Raw genomic sequence first — 21,816 nt, 5'->3', positions numbered from 1 at the left:
AAGACACAGCGATAACAGTGAGATGACTGAAGAGCTCGTAAGTTATGTTTGCCATCGGAACGTGCATGTGGGCTTGCGGTTGTTGGAAATTGATCGAGGTTGTTGCAATCATTGTGTGGGGGAAAAGGAGAGAGTGAGTTTGCAATTTGCATGTGAGAAAATAATAGTAATAATAATATATTATTATTATTATTATTATTATTATTATTATTTTGATTCTAATCGGGCTTGCTCATTTTTGAGCGGGTCGGGCTGGTTTGACACTTGGATCTTCATATATTTGACAAACGACTTCACATGGCAGAGAGAGAGAGTGAGAAGCGATGAATGCACCGGATCGTTACGAGCGTTTCGTCGTCCCTGAAGGCACCAAAAAGTATCCTTTCAATTCTTAATCTCTTCTTCTTCCTTCCATTTTTCACTGTCTTCTTCTCATTCTTTTCTCCTTTTTAGGGTCTCTTATGAGAGGGACACCAAAATCATCAATGCCGCCTCCTTCACCATCGAGAGAGAGGACCACACTATCGGCAACATCCTTCGCATGTACCCACTTTCTCTTTTTCCTCTCTTTGTTCTATCTAACTCCATAAACCCTAACTTCTTCTTCTTCTTCTTCTTCTTTTTATGAGTTCAGGCAACTGCACAGAGACCCCAACGTGTTATTCGCCGGTTACAAGCTTCCTCATCCTCTCAAATACAAAATTATAGTCAGGGTTAGCGTCTTTTCCTTATTTCTCCCTTCTTTTTAGTGTTTGATTTATCAAAAATTTTATGCAATCCTTTTCTTTTCAAAACTTCTCCCAGTAAGATTTTGATTGTAAGTTATTTCCACCACGAAATTAGGTAATCCAAACAATCTAATTAGTTTGGGATATTTGTATGGATTTTTTTATAAAGCTTGAATTTAGCTCGACATGAATTCTACTTCCAGTTACAGGTTCTAGTGAGGATAAGAAGACGCTAATCTCCCTAATTCTATTTGTAAGCATGAATCGCATTGTTGTCCTAGGACTAGATAGATAGCTCATAAGTTATTTTACATAACTAAGTAAAATGAATTGGTGGTGGCTTCAAGTCTAAACCCCCATGGATTACCTCCATCTGGTCCTTTTCAATCTTTTGATACGCGTACGCGTATGAGTTTGTGTGCCTTTTTTTCTTTGTCCGGGAACTGATAAGTACATATTTTATTTCCTGTATGTGAATCAAGAGTTCCTAAGCATTATCTGTTCTATTGTTGTTTTTGCAGATTCACACCACCAGTCAATCTTCACCGATGCAGGCATATAACCAGTCTATTAATGATCTTGACAGGGAACTTGATCATTTGAAGAATGCCTTTGAGGTATAATATATCTAAATTTTATTACATCGTTGATACTTGTGTAGAGTCTATCTTAGGAATTCTGTTAAATATTAAGTAGAGTATCTATTACCAGGCCACGTTTGTTTCATGGGTCTCATTTCAATTCGCATTCCTAACCAAGAGAGTAGTTGTAGGTTTCTGAAATTTGACCTGTAGTTGTATTTGACACTTTGTTGTTTTCAATGCTTATATGTACCTGTGGAGAAACTGGATATTGATTGGGGTTTGGCATTTATAACTCACGTTATATATTTGAAGTGTGCTTTGTCTTTTGGATTTGTCTGCTCTTCTATGGCACTCACCGTACTTTTCATAAAGGCATTTAAAAATATGTATATCTCCAAATAAGGTCAACATCTATGTGGGCACTTGGGAGTCAAATTTTCCTTCTGAAAGATTTTGCGTAATTTGTGAATGCAATCTCTTGAGTATCAAATAATTACTGATGACTCCCTAGCCTTTGCATTGTTTCTTTTGAAACCTGTACTAAATAATTGTCTCTTGGTGGCTTTTATGGGGTGAAAACTACTAATAGCATGCATTGTTGCATCATGCTAATCTGTGGAAAATTGAGAAGAATTATTTGAAGCTCAAGCACTTAAGTATTCTTATTTACTTTTAGTCTCAGGTTAACATTAGTAACAAATTCAAGATTTCTATTTCAGGCAGAGATGTTGAAGTTTTCAAGGGACTATTGACTTACTGGGAGGATGGATGTTGTGTGCGTTACAAGTCTGGGCAGATGTTGAGATAGTAAATCACTTCTGCTAAATGAAATTTAAATAGTATGTTTTGAGTATTTTAGGAGACTTCTTAAAGATGAATGTGTTGGACTGAGGAATTATATCAGTCTTGAAGAATTAAAAAATTAAACAAAAATGCATAAATAGGAGAACCTGCATTATATTATGCTGATTATGTTAGCAAACTACGTCATTTGGATTATTTTCTTAAATCATTTAGTGTGTCGGCTCCAGCTGTTTAGATGCCAGTTTTAATGAATTTTAACAGAATTCAAATGAATATACGTACTTTAACTCAGCATGATAAAAGCGTCATGTTCTGGTGGATACGTTTTCTCTTGTTGTAGTATATTGTTTATCAAAGTTTTTAGAATATAAGGCAATTGATTGTTATAGGAAAATTCCAGTAATCAACCAGTGTAGGGAGACATGTTACTGTGGGGCTCACATGGCGATTTTGTTTGTTTTATTTTTTCCTTTTGGCTTCTCTGCTGAAATTTGTAGAAGCTGTTTTTCTTCAAGTGGCGTACAAGGATGGAAGGTAGCCACGCACTTTGGTTGTACTCTTTATTGATTACGACATTTTGATTTAACACTATCAAATTTTACATTTATCTTTACAATTTTCACAAAGTGGTTCTAGCAATTTTCTGTTTCCTTGCTACAATTAGTGTCTACCTTTACACTACCTATGTATCTACAGCTACAGGACAGTAAACTCATCATCCAGCCCTTCTAGTTCTCCCTTAAATTTGTATTGTTGGATTATTAACACAGAAATTGTTGTTGAGAAGTCTGGTCCTGAAAGAACATCCCCTATTGGTCCCAGTTCTGGGCATTGTTGCCAGTCATTCATCCCCTTTGTCAGTATTGAGTTTATTCCACCTTCTCTTCCTACAACGACCAGTGAATATTGTCCTTCTAATGATCTGAGAGTAAAGAAGGTCGCAGCTGCATTTTCAAGATGCTTCTCCATGTAGGAAACACGACCTCCAACTATATGCTTTTCATAGAACTGTGCAAAGCATTCATCATCCAGCGCCATCTCCTCCTCCTGCTCAGGAAGGGTCACCCTGTATGCTGCTAGTCTTGAGGATTCTGCACTAGTATCAACCAGCAATCTTATTACTGTCACTTTTACCCCTGGATGCCGAGCTACACGCCCCACATAGGCTAGTGCTTCTCTATCATCTTTTCCACCGATGAATATTGCTGCCACATTGATTGATACCTCAGATCTTGATATCTTCTCAATGGACCCAAAACCTCTGTTCACTAGAATCCCCACGGAACAGCGAGCACTCTTCAATAACTGTTATAACAAAATTTCTATTATTATTGTGGAAGGTACAAGCTCATTGGGCTATTAAAGTAGTTCTCAGTAATTAAATTTTCTTTTGTATACCCCCAAACCAATAAAACAACAAAGCATTTTGAAAGACAATTAAAATTAAACGTACTGCGGATAGTTGTACATTTTTTTTGTCTGAACTTACCTTTCGGTTTACATATCTGAAGCCTTGATTGCCACTATCCCATTTACCATCCTCACGCTGGTTCATGTGGAATGGTAGTATGATGAGGGCAATCATCAAGTCCTCTGCTAAAAGGCAAATGTTCTGTGGCATGCTATTGATAGTTGACACTGCCAATGTTCTTTTGAGCGTAATACCATCACCATGTTCATCATTATCTACGGAGGCTTGAAACGAGCTGGTTACTTGGTCTCTCATCTCCATCACTGCCGCGTCTTTCACAGTTGTTGTACTCACTTTTTCACCCTTCTCTACTGTGGCTGCTATTTCTTCAGTTAGTTCAATCATTTCTGCCACATATACCAGAATGCCTGGGTTTGGTGGCCCTCTTGAGATTTCCATTAAGTTGATGGAAGCAGGAACATTCTGGGGTCCGTGAAGGCACAAGAGCATCCTTAGCTCAGTTGATGGGTCTAGCAATTGAAGGGCCATTTGGTGAATAGGTGCCTTTTTCCGGGCACATTTGATGATTTGTGCCACAACTGCAGGGACATGCACCACTGTGAAAAATATTGCAATTACCAATGCAATGCCTGAGGAAGTAGTGGTGCCACAACCTATCTGGTCATAGAATGACATGCCATGAGATTGATTCAATAGTAAACATGATTTCTGTTATTCTTGTTATATCATAACACTTAAATTATGCAAGTGATTCTTTAGTATCAAACCTATCCTAGATTCTCAGGATAAGACACACACATAGGTAAGAGTCAGACAACTAGCTGGGTTGAGATACTTGCCACTTTGACAGCCATGTAGATATGAAAATGGCCCTTGGTGGTGAGAAGCAATCCGATTGCAATTGATTCTGGCCATTGAAAGCCAAACACTGCCCCAGAAACAAGTGTTCCAGCAACTTTACCTACCATAACTATCAATACTGGAAGAAACAATCTCATCCATGTTATAGAGCTTCCAGGGCGGAACCTGGCAAAATCAGCTGCATACCCCATCCACAAGAAGAAGATGGGAAAGAAGAGGGTGGTCAAGAGATAGTTGATTTTGTTGATAACCCATTTGGAAACTCTGCCCTCCCGGGGAAAACATATCCCTGTCATAAACGCACTTAGAATTGGACTATAGTTGAATACAGTTGAGAAGACACAAATGATGACCATGAAGGCAATTGACAGTACCAGGTGTGATCCTTTCATGGGTTTCCCTTCAGGGTTTTCATTGTTAACCCAGCTCATAAAAACTGGTGAAACCGCTGCTGTGAACAATGCCTGCCCAGCAACTGCAGCGCTCATTTTGATCATATCTATAGCAGTCTTCTGATGCCCAAAACGCGGGCAATATGTATCTATTGGAATGAAAATGTAGCCAACTGAAAGAAGCAATGAGCAGATGCAGTCTGAATGCATCCCTGCTGCTATTACAAGCTTCCCTATATCAGACTTTCCAACTTTGAGGTTTGTCAATACACGGGTCACAACAGGAGATGCTGTACTAGAGAGAAGAGTAGATATGGAGATGGTGAATTCTACTCCCTGATTATGTGTCACTGTGATGTAATGGAGAAATGGTGTTATAAAACAGGCTAGGATGAACGTGCACACTATTCCTGCATAAGCAACTTGAGCATCCCTTGTTGGTCTTTTGAATAGTACATAAGGATCCATTTCTATGCCCAAAGCAAACATGTAACACATCATGCCAAAATCAATTATAAACCCAAAGGTTTTGTCGAATTGATCATATAAATTTCGAAAAAAAGGTATGTTGCCCATAAATAGTCCTACCTGCATAACATAAACATGGATAACAGCTATTATCAGAAACTTCATTTTCAGTTTTCTCATTTCTGCATGTTGTTGTTCATCACGATAGGGAACCTTACAATTATGTCAGAAGTAATGCGAGGTTGTGAATAAGGCTTTAGTAGGTAATGTACACCGTTGCATGCAATCACCATGGCCAGAAACATGGTGAAATTTTTGCCTAACTGAACCATGAGGGAGCCTAGTCTTTCGGCACATTGGTTTGCAGCCATTGCCGCGTCAAAAACTACTTGAGGTTTGATTATATGTTATATCTTGCTTTTCTTTTTCTCTAGCTTACCATTACCATCTACTCTCTCATTGCCATGCACACAATTTTTCCTTCTCATTTTTGTTTTTCTGATCATCATCATTTCTCTCCAATTTTTGCCCAAAGCCTTTGGGTGGAGCGAGTGGTCGTCATTCATAGCTTATTTTCAGGAGACAATGGAGGAACACTCTCACGAGTATAAGACATTTCTGAATTGGATGATTTGGACACTACATCAGGGTGTTAATATACCGGAAAACATGGATGAATCACAAATGTTTTAATAAATCTCCAGCACTAATTATATATATATATATATATATATATATATATATATATATATATGTATGTATGTATTATCTGAAAATAATATGGTATTTGTAAACAATGTACAACTACAATAAATTTTTAAATTAAATTTTGTATCTTAAAATTTCATCTAATAATTAATAAAAATATAATAAATATGACATTTTATTAATTGATTTATACAAGTAAGTAAAGAAAAAAAATATAAAAAATATAATAAAAATCTTAACTTTGAAGTTAAAAAATGGATATTGAGAGTAAAAATTCTTCTAAGCCAAGAAATTAACTAGATGTCTCATTTTTTCATTTTCAAACGGTCTTTTTGTATGTAATTTCATTTTTGTAACAATATTTGAGAACATATATAATAGTTGTAATCTTGCTGTTAAATGAAAATAGCATAAGACCTTTTGGAATAATTTTTTTTTTTTTTTATCTTTGTATCGAAGATTATCATGAGTTGGACAAAATGTAGATTTTGAATAATCCGATAAAGTATGCAATCATGAGGGCAAACATATATTTTTGTGTAATCAAGCCTAGTTCATGAGCTTCAAAATAAGAATAAGAAACTTTATTACCTTGTGGAAATACTTTTGTCAATAAAAAAAGTAAATCGTCAATTCATTTTGGACTGATATCTATCATATACTTGATGTTTAATGGTTGAACTATGAATAATAACTTAGAAAAAATATCGTATAAAAGTTACTAGCTTCTTTATTCATTTCACTGATATTTGGATTGATCATATAATTTGTTTCCTTACTTTCTATGATACTTTTAATGTTGATGAAACTTTTGAGATCATGTAACATATCATGAATTCTTTTGTTACAATCTTGTTTATCATCGTTGTCATCATATTCATTAGTCACTTCTCCGTAATACTTCTAAAGAGGTTAGTCTCTTTTTATCCTAACTATGGTCAAGTGCTCATATCTGATTTATAATGAAGATTATTATACATTTTTTACATGGATAACTAAGTAACTTTTCTTCTTCAAAACCACTAAATATGAATTCAAATAATTTATAGATTCTTATTATATAAAAGATTTGTTACTATCAGTACTTTATATCCAACTTTTATCTAATCCAAAATATATATATATATATATATATATAATAAAATAAGAAGTAATCACTTGTTAGAATTAAATTTATTATATTAAAAAATAAATAATTATAACTAATAGATACTCTTACCAATTTAGAATAACTTCAAAGAATTACAATATTAATTAATTAATTATTTAAAGATGAATTAAATTTAAAATTTTAAAACAATATTTAAAATAACAAATTTTTTATATTAATAATTTTTTATATCAAATTAAAATAAAATAAAAAGATCTGCCGTAATTAAGGATCAGATGCAATAATTTAAACCATATAAAAATTTAAAATTATTTAATATAACAAACTCTTTCAAAATTACTGAACGGGTGAAAATGAAACGCTGTACCCAATCAGTGGAATAGCAATGGTTATCAATGATAATTACATCTAAATTCAGCATGTATAATCAACTTATTCACAATGGATAAAAGTTTAAAATGTGTATTACCATTCCAAACGTTTAGTCATATTTCTTATTTAAGGTTTTATAATAATAATAGTAATAATTTAATCACCTAATAAATTATAAATTTTTTTGTTCGTTAAATAGTTTGAAGTTGAGTATATAAAAATATTGAAGATATTAATACAGGTATAGGTATTAATTATACTAATTAACCAACCTTATACCAGTATATAAAATACACGCATAAAAATATACATAAGTTCTATTTTTATAATTAAGATTAAAAATAATCTTTTAATTAAGTGTGGCATTTTTATTGATACATTTATTTCATTAATTATAATTAATTTTAGAATTAAAATATTTTTTTACTACTACTTAATGTTATGAAATTTAGACCAATTATCTAATTAACCGACATATCAAATCAGATAAATTATTCAACTACTAAAAGACTCATTCAACCAATATATTTAAATTTCATCAAATTTACTTTTCGTTATTTTCTCGGGTTCATATAACGGATGCTTTTACTCCCATTCTTTCCATTCTATCTTAACATGGAATTCTAACTTTCGGTAGCTATTTAAATACAAGCTTTCGTGCAGCTCATTCAAGACTTACTCAAAGTATTCCTCAACAGAAAATTAAAACTTTGGTTTCGGCTCATCAGGGTAGAGTACTGTTTAACCTATCCACCATTGAAGGAGCGCCGCCATACACATTGTCATCGTTGACAATTCTTTTTAGGGATCTTTGAATTTAGAAGAACGAAAAAAAAAAAAAAGTGAAGTCATCGTCATTGTCATTGTAAGTGATAATTAAGAGAAATAACGCTTCAAGAGCAAAGCTGATCCAGGGATGCAATTCTTCTGGATAACGATCCAGACCACGAGAAATTTTAGTGCAATTGGTTTCTCTTCCTCGACCAAAAGGACTGGAAGTTTTGATTGGAATATTGGTTTTCTTGATTATGAGATTCGATGTATCTAATTTGCACTCTTCTATAAATGTAAAAGAGAAATTGAAGAGTTGAAGAATTCAATGGTGGAATGAAGGCCTAGGGGAGGGGGTAAATTTAGTGGGTATCTTAAAAAAGTTCTCAACAATTTCACGTCTTACTTTTTTACGAATTTTCCACATATCACCGGTGTCTCGGCCTTGTGGCGGGTGTTTCAACGGTAGGGAAGGTGGTTGATGTTTTCATACCTCAAAAGAATGACAAACTAGGATGTCGTTTTGATTTTGTGCGTTTTGAGGATGTGGTGGATGCCAAGAGTTTGGAGGCTAAGCTTAGATCCATTGTCATTGGCAGAATGCGGTGTCCATCAACTTGATGAGGCATGAAAGGGAGAAAACAGTGGGTTCAAAGCTGTCTGCGGAGGGAAGTGGAACAACACGCTCCTGTGTCACAGGGACTACAAAAACGTTAAGGAATACATATGCGAACAAGCTTAAAGCACCCCATCCAGTTGGGACACACCAAGGACAAAAGTGGGTGGAAAAGAAGAAACCTTGGGCTCACCTTGAGTTTAAGGTGGATGATGGGTGAATTGAGGAGTGTAAAAGTGCTATGGTCAGACGTCTTCATAGAAAACAGGATTTGAAAAGTATGCGAGGAGCTCTCCTGCGGGCAGGTATATTAGATATTAATCTCACGACCATGGGTGATGACATGGTGTTGGTGGAATCTGATGCGAGAGTAGATTAAGAGGATATAGTATCGCTCAACAAATTGTGGTGGGAGAAATGGTTTTATGATTTATGGGAGTGGCACCCAAGTATGGTAGCTGCGCAGAGGGTAATTTGGGTACGTTGTTATGGGGTCCCTTTGCATGCTTGGGGCGAGGTATTCTTTTGTAGGTTGGTTTCTTCACTTGGTGATTTTATCAAGATAGACCAAGTCACGACAGAAAGGCGATGATTGGATTATGGGAGGATACAATTAGGTACTACCATTGCTGAGCTTATCAAGCAAAATATTATAGTAAAAGTCAATGATCATTTTTACTTAATAGTTATGCTTGAAGAGCATGCTTGTAATGTTGGAGCCACAATAGAAGAAGGTGTGGCTAACTCTTCTGAGGATGGCAATGAGTCTTTTGAGGTTAGTTCAATGGAGTTGGAAGCGTTTGATAACTATTTTAGTGAGGAGGAAAGTGTGCTGCAAGGTGATATCGGAGGTAAGGATGGTGTTTAGGAGTGAAGTGTCAGTATCAGCAAAAGGGTGTTTGGTGGATGAGGGTCTGGGGGCTAGTGGTGTGGATGCCATAAATCCGACGGTGGTTATCTGTAATGCTGTGCATGAGCCTTCTAAAAATGTGGAGAGGGGAGTCCCAATAGCAAGAGATGGATTGAATTTTTCAGATCCGTTTGGATTAGACGCATTGATTTGGAAAAATCTAGAATCAAGGGGTAAGGAGACAATTGGGACAAGTCGACCCCTTTCAATCCAAATCTTGTATTAGGAAAGAAAGGGTCAATGTGCGTGAATCCCTTCGAAAGGCACGCTCTGTGAAAGGTAGACGAGGTGATGAAGGAGGGAAGAGACAGAAAAGCATAGTTTCCAAAGAACCCTTTCAAAAAAAACCTTAGGGATCATAGTAGAGAAGTGTCAATACTGTCGCAACTTATAAGACAGGGATCGTTAGCTGATGAAATTTCGACTACTGCTTTTGAGGGCTCCTACAACTCACATCCTTCCGATCCTTCAGTGGAGGTGGGGGAGCGAATGGCTGCTACATATTGTGATGATGAGGTCGTGGTGTCGAGGTTACTAGACATTGGCAAGAAGGTTGGTATGGTTGTACATGAGAACGATGAGCAGGTTCGAGAGAAATTGTTTGAGATGGAGGTACGCGACAGAACGACTGTGAAAGAACATGGGGTTTGCTTTGATTCTAAATAAAGATTGGCTCATTTAATTGTCGAGGGCTAGGGAGCGAGGCGAAGCGAAAGAAGGTGTGTGAGATTGTTCACTCTGAAGGTCTGGAGTTTTTGGCGATTCAGGAAACAAAACTTGAGACATGTAATTGTAACTTATGTGCGCGTCTGTGGGATTCGATAGATTTTGATTGGATTGCCTTGCCCTCCGTTGGTAGAAGCGAGGGTATGCTTTCACTTTGGGATACTTCCAAAAGTAAAATACTTTTATCCTTTTATGGTACTAGTTTCCTGGGTGTTTGCTTGTAGGTATTGTCTACTAGAAATCTATGTGTTGTGGTGAATGTCTATGTATCATGTAGACTAAGTGAGAAGAGAAAGTTATGGGATGATTTGCTCATGACAAGAAGGGGTTTTGAAAAATTTATGTGGTGTATATTGGGTGACTTTAATGCTCTGAGGCAGGTGAAAGAGAGGAAGGGTTGTTAGGCAGACCATGGTATCTCTAAAGTAGATGATTTCAATTCTTTCATTCAGGAAATGGAACTTATGGATTTTCCACTTGTGGGAGAAATTTACATGGATTAAGGGGGTGCTTCTATGATGACCAAGTTGAATAGAGTCCTTATTTCTGGTTCCTGTCTCGATTACTGGGGAGATGGTTTTATTCAGGTTCTAAGTAGAGATGTGTCTTATCATTGTCCCATTATTCTAAAGCACAAGTGGTTAATTAGGGTCCGAAGCCGTTTCAATTTAACAATTGTTGGCTGACTCATAAGAGAGTTGTGAAAGTGGTGGAGGAAGCGTGGAATAGAGATATTACCCTTCCATGGGCTGCCCAAAGAGCTAGCCAGAGGTTGAGGAATGTTAAAATTGCATTGAAAAAAATAGAATATTGAGGTGTTTGGAAATGTTGACAAGGTGATTTTTGATTTATCAACTGAGTTGAGCTTGATTGATAATAAAAATTCTGTGATGGAACTTTCTGATGTGGAGAAAGAGCGTCAACAGAAATTGGTGGGTAATATTTGGAAGCTTAGGAAGAATAGGGAAAGTCTCATAGCCCAAAAAGCTAGTGTATGATGGGGGAATGAGGGTGACTTAAATACAAAGTTCTTTCATTTGTGTGTTAATGGGCGGAGGTGACGAAATAATATACATGTACTTCAAATTGGAGAGAGATATGTTGAAGATGTTGATGAGATTAAAACAAGTGTGATGTTTTATTTTGCGGATCATTTAAGCAGTAGAGGTTAGCTTCGACCTACTATTGATGTTAATGATTTACCGAGAGTCTCTGTTCTACAAAATGAGGAACTTGTTAATGCTTTCTCAGAGGAGGAAGTGGGGAGGATGATTTTGAAGTGTGAGGGGGATAAAAGTCCGAGGCCTGATGGTTTTAATTTTGTGTTCCTTAGAGGTTTTAGGGAGTGGTCAAGGAAGAAGTGATGGGTATGTTTACTGAATTTTTTAGAAATGGGAAACTACCTAGGTCTTTGTTATCCTACTTTATAGCACTTGTGCCAAAAGTGTCTTGCCCACAACAAATATCTAATTTTTGGCCTATCTCATTGTTAGGTTGCCTTTATAAGATTGTTTTCAAGCTTTTGGCAAATAGGTTCAAAGGGGTTCTGGATTCAATAATTTCAAAACAACAATCAGCCTTTATCTCAGGAAGAAACATATTAGATAGTGTGCTTGTGGCTAATGAGGCAGTTGATTATGTGCGGAGGCATAATATGAGGTGTTTTGTGTTAAAGCTTGATTATGAGAAAACTTATGATTCGGTGGAGTGGGGATATCTTTTGTTTATGTTACGTAGCTTTAGATTTTCAGAAAAATGGGTCAGTTGGATGGAACATCCTACATTGGAGGTTCATATTAGGAAGGGCCTAAAACAGGGGGATCCTTTCACCCCTTTTCTTTTTCTGGTGGCAGCAGAAGGGTTAGGAGTTCTTATGTGGAAGGCAATGGCTTGTGGGTTGTTCTTTGGTGTGACGATAGGGGTAGGGGGACCAGATATTTCTTTGCTGCAGTTTGCGGATGACACATTGTATAACGCCCCGAATTTTGTGATATTAATTATTATTATTTATATAAGTATGAATGTGTATATATGTGTGCGTATAAATGTAAATGAATGTTGTATTGAAGGCGTAATGATGGTAGTTTTGTGTAATGAGTATGAATATATGTATGTATATGTATGCGTGGGTGTATGATTGATTGAATTGGATTTTCTGATGCTGGAAACAGGTTAAGGGTGTAATACTGGGTTATCCTCGCTGCAGCGAGAGAATTCTTGCTGTAGCGACAGAGCGACAGTTTGGGGCGCATTTCTGGGAGCAATCTCGTTGTAACAAGAGTGTTGCGATCAGAGGGGTTTTAAAAGGGGGTTTAGGGATTTGAGATTCATTTCCCAAATTCCCTCCCAAATCTCTTCAATTCTCTCGACCCAAAACCCTATTCCACCGATTAATTGCCTCCAAATCCGTTCAAGAGCTTGATTGAAGGTTGAATCCGTGTGGGAAATGCTTGGAGGCTGTAATCTGTGTAGGGAGCACATCCGTGGTCAAATCCGAGTGTGAGTCTTCAATCCAAGGTAAGGGGGGACTCTACCCTACTCTTTTTATGTGTAATTGATTGAATATGGAGTTGTGGCTGAGTTAGAAGGTAGAAAATGTGCAGAGAATAAGAGTTGATTGAGAAATGAAATGTGGGCCATGTGCATTGATATGTGAACATTGTGTGTATTTACCTGAAATGGATGAATGTGAATTATATGCCAGATGTTGCATGACAGAATGAATATTGTGAACAAATGTGGGCCCAAGGGTCGTGTAATATGAATGAATAATTGTAGGCTATGTGCCGTGATCTGTGAAATGAAATGTGGGCCTAGTGCCGTATATTATAAATAAAATGTGGGTTGTGTGCCGTCTGAAGCATGAATATTGCATGCGTGATTGGGGCGTATTAGCGCCATTGTAATGTGCTGCGAATGGTTTAGCGATACACTAGGGGTGTGAAAGATGAGAACGATAGAAATACCTTAGGGAAGAGGGAGTGGTGGTGACACCAACTATGAAATGGGTGCACCACGGGCCACACACTCTCTTCCTAACTAGACCTCTGACCACTATTCTTGCTGAGCAACCCGTGATTGCCCATGTGGTATCCATGCGGCGGGGATAACTGGCGACCATTCATGGTGTAAATCTGTGATCACAATGTCATAATGAGTGTGACTGGTGTGTGTGCGTGCATGAGATTGTTATTAATTGTAATTTTGAATGTGAAGTGTTGTTGGTGCCATAAGTGCATTGATGTTAAAAATTAATGTACTGGATAATGATGTTGTTTGTGTTATATCTGTATAAATGCATGAAAATGAGTTAGAGGTGAGACTCTATGTTTGATTGTGTTTTGGTAGTGTAGAGTACTCACCCTTACACTTATTTTTCAGATAATCAAGACAGTCAGTACCAGACTCAGTGAAGGGACGGATGAACTGCTAGGACTTAACTTTTATTTTGAAAATGTTGTAACTGAACTAGTCTTATAGCAGTCATTTGATATTAACTTGTAACCCTTCCCTTATTTCGAAGTATTTTACAAAAAATTGATTATTCAAATTTGTGAAATTATTAATTAATTGAAATTAAATTTAAGGTGTTACACATTGATTATGGGAGAGACTTCAGTTCAGAACTTGTGGACTTTGAAAGCAGTATTGCGTAGCTTTGAGTTAATGTTAAGTATGAAAATTATCTTTCATAAAAGTTGTGTATTAGGGATTAACACTGGCGATGAGTTTGAAAACTTGGCTGCAGAATTCCTACATTGTAAGATTGGTAGTTTCCCATTAAAATATCTTGGGTTATAGTTGGGTATTAACCCGAAGAAATCAAGTGCATGGAAGGGTGTGTTAGAGGCTCTTAAAAAGAGGTTGACATCATGGAAGCATAGGTATTTATCGATTGAAAGGAGGGTGACTTTGATCAATGTCGTTCTTAATTCTATGTCATTGCACTCATTATCTTTTTTTAAGGCGCCGAAGTCGGTGATAAAAGAGATTATCTCTATCCAACGGAATTTTTTATGGAAAGGTGTTAAGGAAGGATCTAAAACCCCTTGGGTGAAATGATAAACAATTTGTAGATCACGAAAGAATGATGGCTTGGACATTAGGAATATGCAGTGGTTTAACTGAGCGCTTCTTGGTAAATGGTTGTGGCGAGGTGTTAATTGTTCTAGTTCATTGTGGGTGTAGGTGTTGGAAGCTAGGTACAACAGATTAGCTTCTTCTATTCATCGTCCATCAGTCCACAATAGATGTTCTTTGTGGTGGCGTAGTTTGCTAGAGGTTATTCATCAAGGGAATTCATGGCTAGATGAGAAGTTGGATAGGAGTGTGGGTGCAGGCTTACACACTATTTTTTGGAGAGATAAGTGGGTAGGTGGTGTGCGATTGTGTGAGGCATTTTTACGATTGTTTGCGGTGGCGAGAAATGTTGAATCTTGTGTATTGGAGAATGATTTTCATGATGACACTAGGTGGGTTTGAAATGTTAGTTGGCGAAAAGGACTCTTTCAACATGAGATCTCAAGCTTTAATTTTATGTTGGAGCTTGTAGATGAAGTTTCTTTTAATGTACTACAAGAAGATAAATGGGTATGAATGACAGATTCTTTAGGTTGTTATTCAGTGTATTCTGCATATTTATGGCTATTTGAACTTTTTAGTGGTCCAAGTATGGTAAATCAGTGTATGATAGACTTCTTGCAAAGGTTATAGAGAGGGAAGGTCCCTCTGAAGTGTCTGGTATTTCTTAGCAATTGTTGTTGAATGCACTTCCTTGTAAAGGTTTGTTGATTGATCGTGGTGTTCAAATTAATGATATAACTTGTTGCGTCTGTCATGGTTTCGAAGAACTACCAACTCATTTATTTTTAACGTGCTCAATTTCATCCTAAATATGGTATTTTATTGCACGTTGGCTTGGATTCTCACTGGTTTTGCCTTCAAATTTATCGACTCACTTGCTTTCTTGTGTTGATATTGGTTGTAGTAAAAGAGAAGACATATGTTTATTAATTGCTTGGGTAAATACAGTGTGGTCTTTGTGGTTACATAGAAATCGAATTATGTTTTCCAATGATTTTTTTGGATGAAATGGAAATCCTAGATTCTATTATTCTAAAGTCCTGAAAATGACTATCACTTGTTAGTAAAGGAGAAGCTATTTTGTTAGCTAATTAGTATTTAAATCCATGAAATTGCATCCGTCTTAGTTAGGTATAAGTATGTTTTTGCTTTTTATTTTTATTTTTTGAATAAATATTAGTTTTTTCTATGTGTATATGGATTTTGAGTTCCCTTTGAACTCTTTATAATAATATATCTTGCTTATTCAAAAAATTTTTTTTTTTTTCACATTTTATGGATATTTTGATAATTTTTACATCATTATGTTCTTGAAACAAAAGAAAAAAAAAAGTCACATTTTATCATTGTCACTAATTTTTACCTAACTTTTAATTTGTTACTTCTTGAAAATTATTAAAGCACATTTCATTTTAGATAGTTTAGGAATTTTTATAAAATCTTTTATTTTATTCTTATTAATTAATTAAAAACATATTATATATTATTTTATTTTAACAGTTCTTTGATTTAAAAATAATTCAAAAGTGAAGGAAATTCATATCAAAAGAAAAAATTGTTCGTAGCTAAAAATATCTAGATGCAATAATTTGTTATTCTTTTACTATATAAAAGTTCAAAATTTAAACATAAAATATTGAATATACGAAACTTTTTACTAATAAAGAAATTAATATACAATTAAGTTTTTTAATTAATAAAAAAATAAAAAAGTAACTTGCACTAAAATAATTTTTACTATTTTACGAGAAGAATGACTTTGATTAGTCAAATGGAATAAATTATGGAGCAAGAATTGAAAAGAGTCATCGTGTAAACAGGTACTCTTTATACGTTAGAAACAAAGAAAAATTAGCACAAAAAATATAATCATAATCTCTTCCTATTTTTTATTTATTTTTGCTTTTCTCCCTCCTTTTATTGATTTTTGTTCTTTATTTTTACTAACACAATTGGTCTAAGTCTTACTGCTGATATCATTTCACACAAAACCATTTTATAATAAAGCAAAGAATTGTAGAGAATAAAGCAAAAATAGAAAATTTGAGGTTATTTCAAATGACTTTATTCTTGAAGGGTCTAACTGAGAATATCCAGAAAACAAAAATGATGAAAATCAAAAGATTGAAGAAGAAAAAAATAAAAAATATATCCTTGAAAATAACAAAGAATATAGATTAAATTCTTCAAATGAACAAGACGAGTATGATAAATATGATAACCTTACTATTGAAAATACTCTATCACAAAAAAAAAGGTAAACATGCAACATTTATTCTTAAATTGATATACTTGTGAAAAAAAATTTATTTTCTTAACTTTGAATAAGATTAATAGATGTTCTTTACGGTCATTTAATAATTTAATTGTTATATTTTTTTTTAGTTTTATGATTAATTGTTATATTAGCAAATGATGAAATCATTAGTATTGAATTTTTTAAAAGAGTCTTTATTTTATTTATTTCAGGCAAGCAAATCATTAAAAAGGAACTGGATATACCATTGATGCAAAACTCCAAAAGAAAAGGCAAACAGAATGACAAAGGAAAAAACTTTTCAGATTCTAATATCCTCCACCATATTACAAGCTTTGTGAACAACATGCAAATTTTTTAAAGTCTAAAGCAACTAATTATATATATCAACTAGCACTTCTTCAAGTTAATAATTGGAAAGAAATATGCAAAGATGATGTAAATGTAATGTAAAAACATATGAAGGTTAATATTATTTTATTAGTCATTGTACTTTAGTAGTTATATTATAACAAGTAAATTCTATATTGTCCAATTATGAAATATAATATTGGCTAACTACCATGTTAAATTAATATTTTGTTGTCTTTATATTAAATTTCTCTTGTTGTGTATTTCTTTTTTTTACTTATGTTATGTATAGTTTTCTAACTAACAAAATATTTTAATTTTTCTCTTCTAATAAATTTACATGACTTAAAGATATCTTATATTTGTATGATGAAGTTAAAGAATATGCAATGTGACAAATGCAATCTCAATATAAGAAATACACAATGACTAATAAAAATAAATAGAAAATAAATAGAGTGATTCTAAACTTCAGTGCAATTACTTCATTGTCTTTGACTTTGGTTTATTCATTTTATTTATACTTATAATAAAAAATCATTTTTCATTTTAAGTAGGACAGGAACTTGAAAAATAAATCTAATTGAAGTAAGCAAAAAATTAAGTCTATCATACTATCATCAATACAAAATCAGTTGTGCAAAAGACATTTGAAATGGTATTTTTTTTTTATATTTTATGTTAATTTTTTATGCATTATATATAAATAATTGTGTGTTTGTGAAAGAACATTGTTGTCTTTTGTGTTTGTAAAAATTGCACTAACAGTCACCATAAATTGTAAGAGTTTATATGACTTCATTTTTTTATATTTATGACTAAAATATGAGTAATTTTAACTCCAATAGATAATTTTGATATCTTTTATTACAATTTATAATTGATAGCTTATTTGACGTCAAAATTTTCTCTTTTGTAATATTTACCTTTTTACTCGGTTGTAAACATAATATCATGTTTTAGTAATTTTTAAATATAAAATAGAAAATTTTAATTATTAATTTCTATTGTTTTTATTTTTTTATTAATTTATTAATTCAATTTTATTATTTTTAAAATTATTATTTATTTTTATTCATTTTTAATAAAAAGAAAATTCAAAAATGTTGAACAGCCACATGCTGTACAAAATATGGAAGGCCAAGTGAATGAGATCTAATGAAATATGATGTACTCTAAATGGTGCCCAAATTATGGTAAGAAAAAATATTTTTAAAAGTTATAGTAGTTGGAATAAAAAATTTATTAATATGTTTCTTATTCAAATTATCTATTTTTTTTTATTTTATTTATCTTAAACTTTTTTATAGGAAGATTTGAAGAGTATGAGAGAGATATATTAAGAAGATATTTTTCAAGCTATGGTGCCATTGGTTGAACATATTTTGCATTGTATTAGGAAGAAAACTAAATCATTTACTTGGCCTAAAAAGTGCATCAGTAACCAAAAAATTTATAAACAAACAAATTATTGAAAATCAAATTGAAAATGAAAAAAAAGAGAACAAATGATTTAGAATTAGAAGTACAAAATTTAACTATTATTTTTAAGAAAGCAGGAAGAGGCTAATTTTCAACTCCAACTTAAATTGCAATCTCAACAAAAATTAAATAATATTCAAAAATTAATTTAGTAACTCATGTGTTCCATGTAAGTTTACTTTAATCATACCTTAATTATCATCACTCAATTATTATATGATTACATTTCTAAAAATTTATTAATTGATTGATTTGTATTCATTAATATTAATTTTTTATTTTATTTTTCTTATTTGGAGAATTAAAATTTATGAGAGCATTTTTTATTCTACTTTTAGTGGTTTAATTCAATACTAATTTTTTTTATTTTAAAATTTAAAATATTGAGAATATATTTTAATTTACTTTATATTTTTTGTGTAAATTTTTATTAGATATTTATTATATTTAAATTTGTCATTTAACATATATTAAAAAAATAAAATAATAATATACTAAATCAACTTTTTGATATTCAAACAATGAAACTGTATTTTTTCATAAGCGTTGGTTGAAGTTTCTGATATCATTCCCATCTTCTTCCGAGTCTCTTTTGTTGCACTTTGTGATGAATAAAAAAAAAACTTGACAACTCATATTAGGTTTTGGATCACAAAGACTATCAAAATAATGCCAATATATTTAATGCCCTAGTCACAATCGAACGGTGGAGAGTAGAGATTCGCCAAAATGCATTTGCATAAATTTGTTTCATTATTGAACCAGCTTAGGTGTTATGTATATATATTTTGTTTTTCAAAAAAATACGGTTAGTTTTATACGGTTAGTTTTATGTTTTTTTTTCTAAAACCCGTCAATGATCCAAAAGAAAAACGACTTGTTAAAGCATTGGTTTATACATTAATAAAGCCTAAATAAGTGAACTAAACTATAAAATATGGATGACTTTGTTCTGATTATTTTTAACTTATTTAAGGTCTGTCTGATTTGAAATTAAGCAATTTTTTTTAAAATAACAATTTAAATTATTAAATATAATTAAAACATGTATATAAACTAACTCAAATTACATATTTTATTTAAATATATTCTTTGTTAATATTTTTCTTTTAAAAGAATCGTTTGTATAAGGAACCTCTGATTTATTGCGTTTGAGAATTGAGACCATCCTAAATGCAAATTTTAGGAAGCGAATCTTTTGAGTTAATGAATTTTTTAATATTTTTAAATAATTATTTACTAAAATAAAATAAAAAATATATATTTCTTGTTTGGAGTAAATTTTTGTCACATCAAACCATATTTTGTATTTAAGTCAGACAAAATCAATTTTTTTAATTTAATTTAACTATTTTGTCTAAAATAGAAACAAAAATTATCAGGACGTAATTTAACTATTGTGTCCACTATTTTATATAAAATACAGACTAAAAGGCAAAATTAAAATTTGAATTTAAGTTTGTCACTCTGTTGACACATGGCTCAATCAGGACTTTCGTCCTTGAGTCAGACAAAACCACTATTTTGTCACACTTAGGGATGAAAGCTCCTTATTGGGCTACGTGTCGACAAAGGTAATGGTCACCGCATGGTTCTCTTCTCTCCTCACTTTTTGGTTGTTTTATTGTGATTTTTGAGTGAGAGTCATCTTGTTTGTCCATTGCAAAATCGTCTCTAGCTCTGCTTCCATTGCCGCCAATGACTATTGTTTTTGGACACGAAAGTTGACGATTTTTAGAGAACTAACAACCTGTTAAACTGTCCCCAATAGAGAAGAAGATAGGTAGCGTAGTCTAGACAAACTACCATCATCTACCATCATCATTGGAAACCCTTCGTTGGAAATGTCATTTCTGCCAGAAAATCTACACCAGGTATTTAAATATATAATTTATGTATTTTTATATTTTTTATAATTAAAATATTATTGATTAGAAATTTTTTATAGTAATATTTAGATTAAAAATTGAAATAAATTTATTTCAGTAATTTTATAGAAATATAAAAATAATCTTTATTTGTAAAATTCAAGTTTGCATGTAGAATTATTGTAGTAATTTGAGGTGTAAATTTAAAAGCAACTAAAAATTAATTAAAATAATTAAATACAATAATAAATTGGTAAATAATATTCAAAATAGAAAAATAGAAAATAGTTGTATAAGATTGGTTGATTAATTATATAACAAATGATATTTAAAAAATAAATTTTAGTTTTTGATATTAATTAACATAAAAAAATGTAAATTTTTATATTTATTTATGATTAAAGAACCGATTTAGATAATTACAGAAAAAAATGTAAAAGTAAAAATTCAATGTATTAAAATTGACAATATACTAAATTATATTAAAATTGTGGTAGTAAATATTTGAGTTTATAAATAATTGGAAATTTTTTTAATTACAATTGGTTAATTATGATGAAATAACAAAATTTGCTTATGTAATCTTAATTATTGGAGTGATACTAATTAGTTTACAATAAATAATTTTTATTATATAATTTAATTTTTTATGAAATAAAAAATTTAGTTATTGAATTTAAATTTTTAGAGTAATACTAATTAGTTGAGTTTAAATTATTGTAAATATGTAATATAATTTATAATGAAATAAAAAATTTAGTTATCCAATTTAAATTCTTAGAGTGATAAAAATTAGTTTAGATTAATTATTTATAAGTATATAATTTAATTTTTTATGAAATAAAAAATTTATATATCCAATATAAATTTTTAGAGTGATAGTAATTAGTTTAGATTAATTATTTATAATTATATAATTTAATTTATGATGCAATAACAAAAATAAGTAGTATAATTATAAGTGTTTTTTTTTTATGATTAAATAACCAAATAAGTGGTGGCCAATTGAAAACAAAAATATTGTTAATTAGTATTGTTATTGTATGATGAAAATTGTTAACATATAGCAATGTTTATATTTATTAATTGTAATAGTAATATATTTTGTTGTATTTAGTTAAAAAATATTGTAAAATATAGGAATAAATAAAAAAAATCCAAAAATTATTAAATTCAATTGAAAACATAAATATTGCTTATGTTAAAAAAATTAAAAAAATTATTGTTAAATAGATCAATTTATGTATGAATAATGAAAAATGTAGATAATTAGATAATAAAATATAAATGTA

General features: G+C 32.1%; 2 protein-coding genes across 3 annotated transcripts; one reads left to right on the top strand and one right to left on the bottom strand.

The window, feature by feature from the left end:
• Positions 1–267: 267 nt before the first annotated feature.
• LOC113865396 (DNA-directed RNA polymerases II, IV and V subunit 11) lies at positions 268–5,335 on the top strand. 2 transcript variants are annotated; one of them, XM_027499902.1, is made up of 5 exons: positions 268–376; positions 454–543; positions 635–713; positions 1,250–1,345; positions 2,032–5,335. In XM_027499902.1, exons 1-5 carry the CDS (start codon positions 324–326, stop codon positions 2,062–2,064), a joined length of 351 nt encoding a protein of 116 aa, XP_027355703.1. In that variant the 5' UTR covers positions 268–323; the 3' UTR covers positions 2,065–5,335. The 2 variants fall into 2 exon arrangements, with proteins under 2 accessions (XP_027355703.1, XP_027355704.1); XM_027499903.1 differs by lacking the exon at positions 2,032–5,335 and adding an exon at positions 1,495–1,597 and having other exon boundaries at positions 276–376.
• Positions 2,813–5,640, bottom strand: LOC113866079 (cation/H(+) antiporter 28). Its single transcript, XM_027500969.1, has 4 exons — positions 5,488–5,640; positions 4,388–5,389; positions 3,606–4,205; positions 2,813–3,421 (listed from the first exon to the last, which is right to left on the bottom strand). The coding sequence occupies exons 1-4, from the start codon at positions 5,638–5,640 to the stop codon at positions 2,813–2,815; spliced, it is 2,364 nt and encodes a 787-aa protein (XP_027356770.1).
• Positions 5,641–21,816: the final 16,176 nt, after the last annotated feature.

Source organism: Abrus precatorius, unplaced genomic scaffold, assembly GCF_003935025.1.
Source record: "Abrus precatorius isolate BTA unplaced genomic scaffold, Abrus_2018 Scaffold4, whole genome shotgun sequence".
Lineage (NCBI taxonomy): Eukaryota > Viridiplantae > Streptophyta > Magnoliopsida > Fabales > Fabaceae > Abrus > Abrus precatorius.
This window is presented reverse-complemented; position numbering and strand designations above follow the sequence as displayed.

Coding starts and splice junctions, on each gene's coding strand:
- LOC113865396 (XM_027499902.1), top strand. CDS start 324: ATGAATGCACCGGATCGTTACGAGCGTTTCGTCGTCCCTGAAGGCACC. Junction 544..634: donor ATCGGCAACATCCTTCGCAT/GTACCCACTTTC, acceptor TTATGAGTTCAG/GCAACTGCACAGAGACCCCA. Junction 1,346..2,031: donor ATTTGAAGAATGCCTTTGAG/GTATAATATATC, acceptor TTTCTATTTCAG/GCAGAGATGTTGAAGTTTTC.
- LOC113866079 (XM_027500969.1), bottom strand. CDS start 5,640: ATGGCTGCAAACCAATGTGCCGAAAGACTAGGCTCCCTCATGGTTCAG. Junction 5,390..5,487: donor GCATTACTTCTGACATAATT/GTAAGGTTCCCT, acceptor TATGTTATGCAG/GTAGGACTATTTATGGGCAA. Junction 3,422..3,605: donor TCAGATATGTAAACCGAAAG/GTAAGTTCAGAC, acceptor TTGTTATAACAG/TTATTGAAGAGTGCTCGCTG.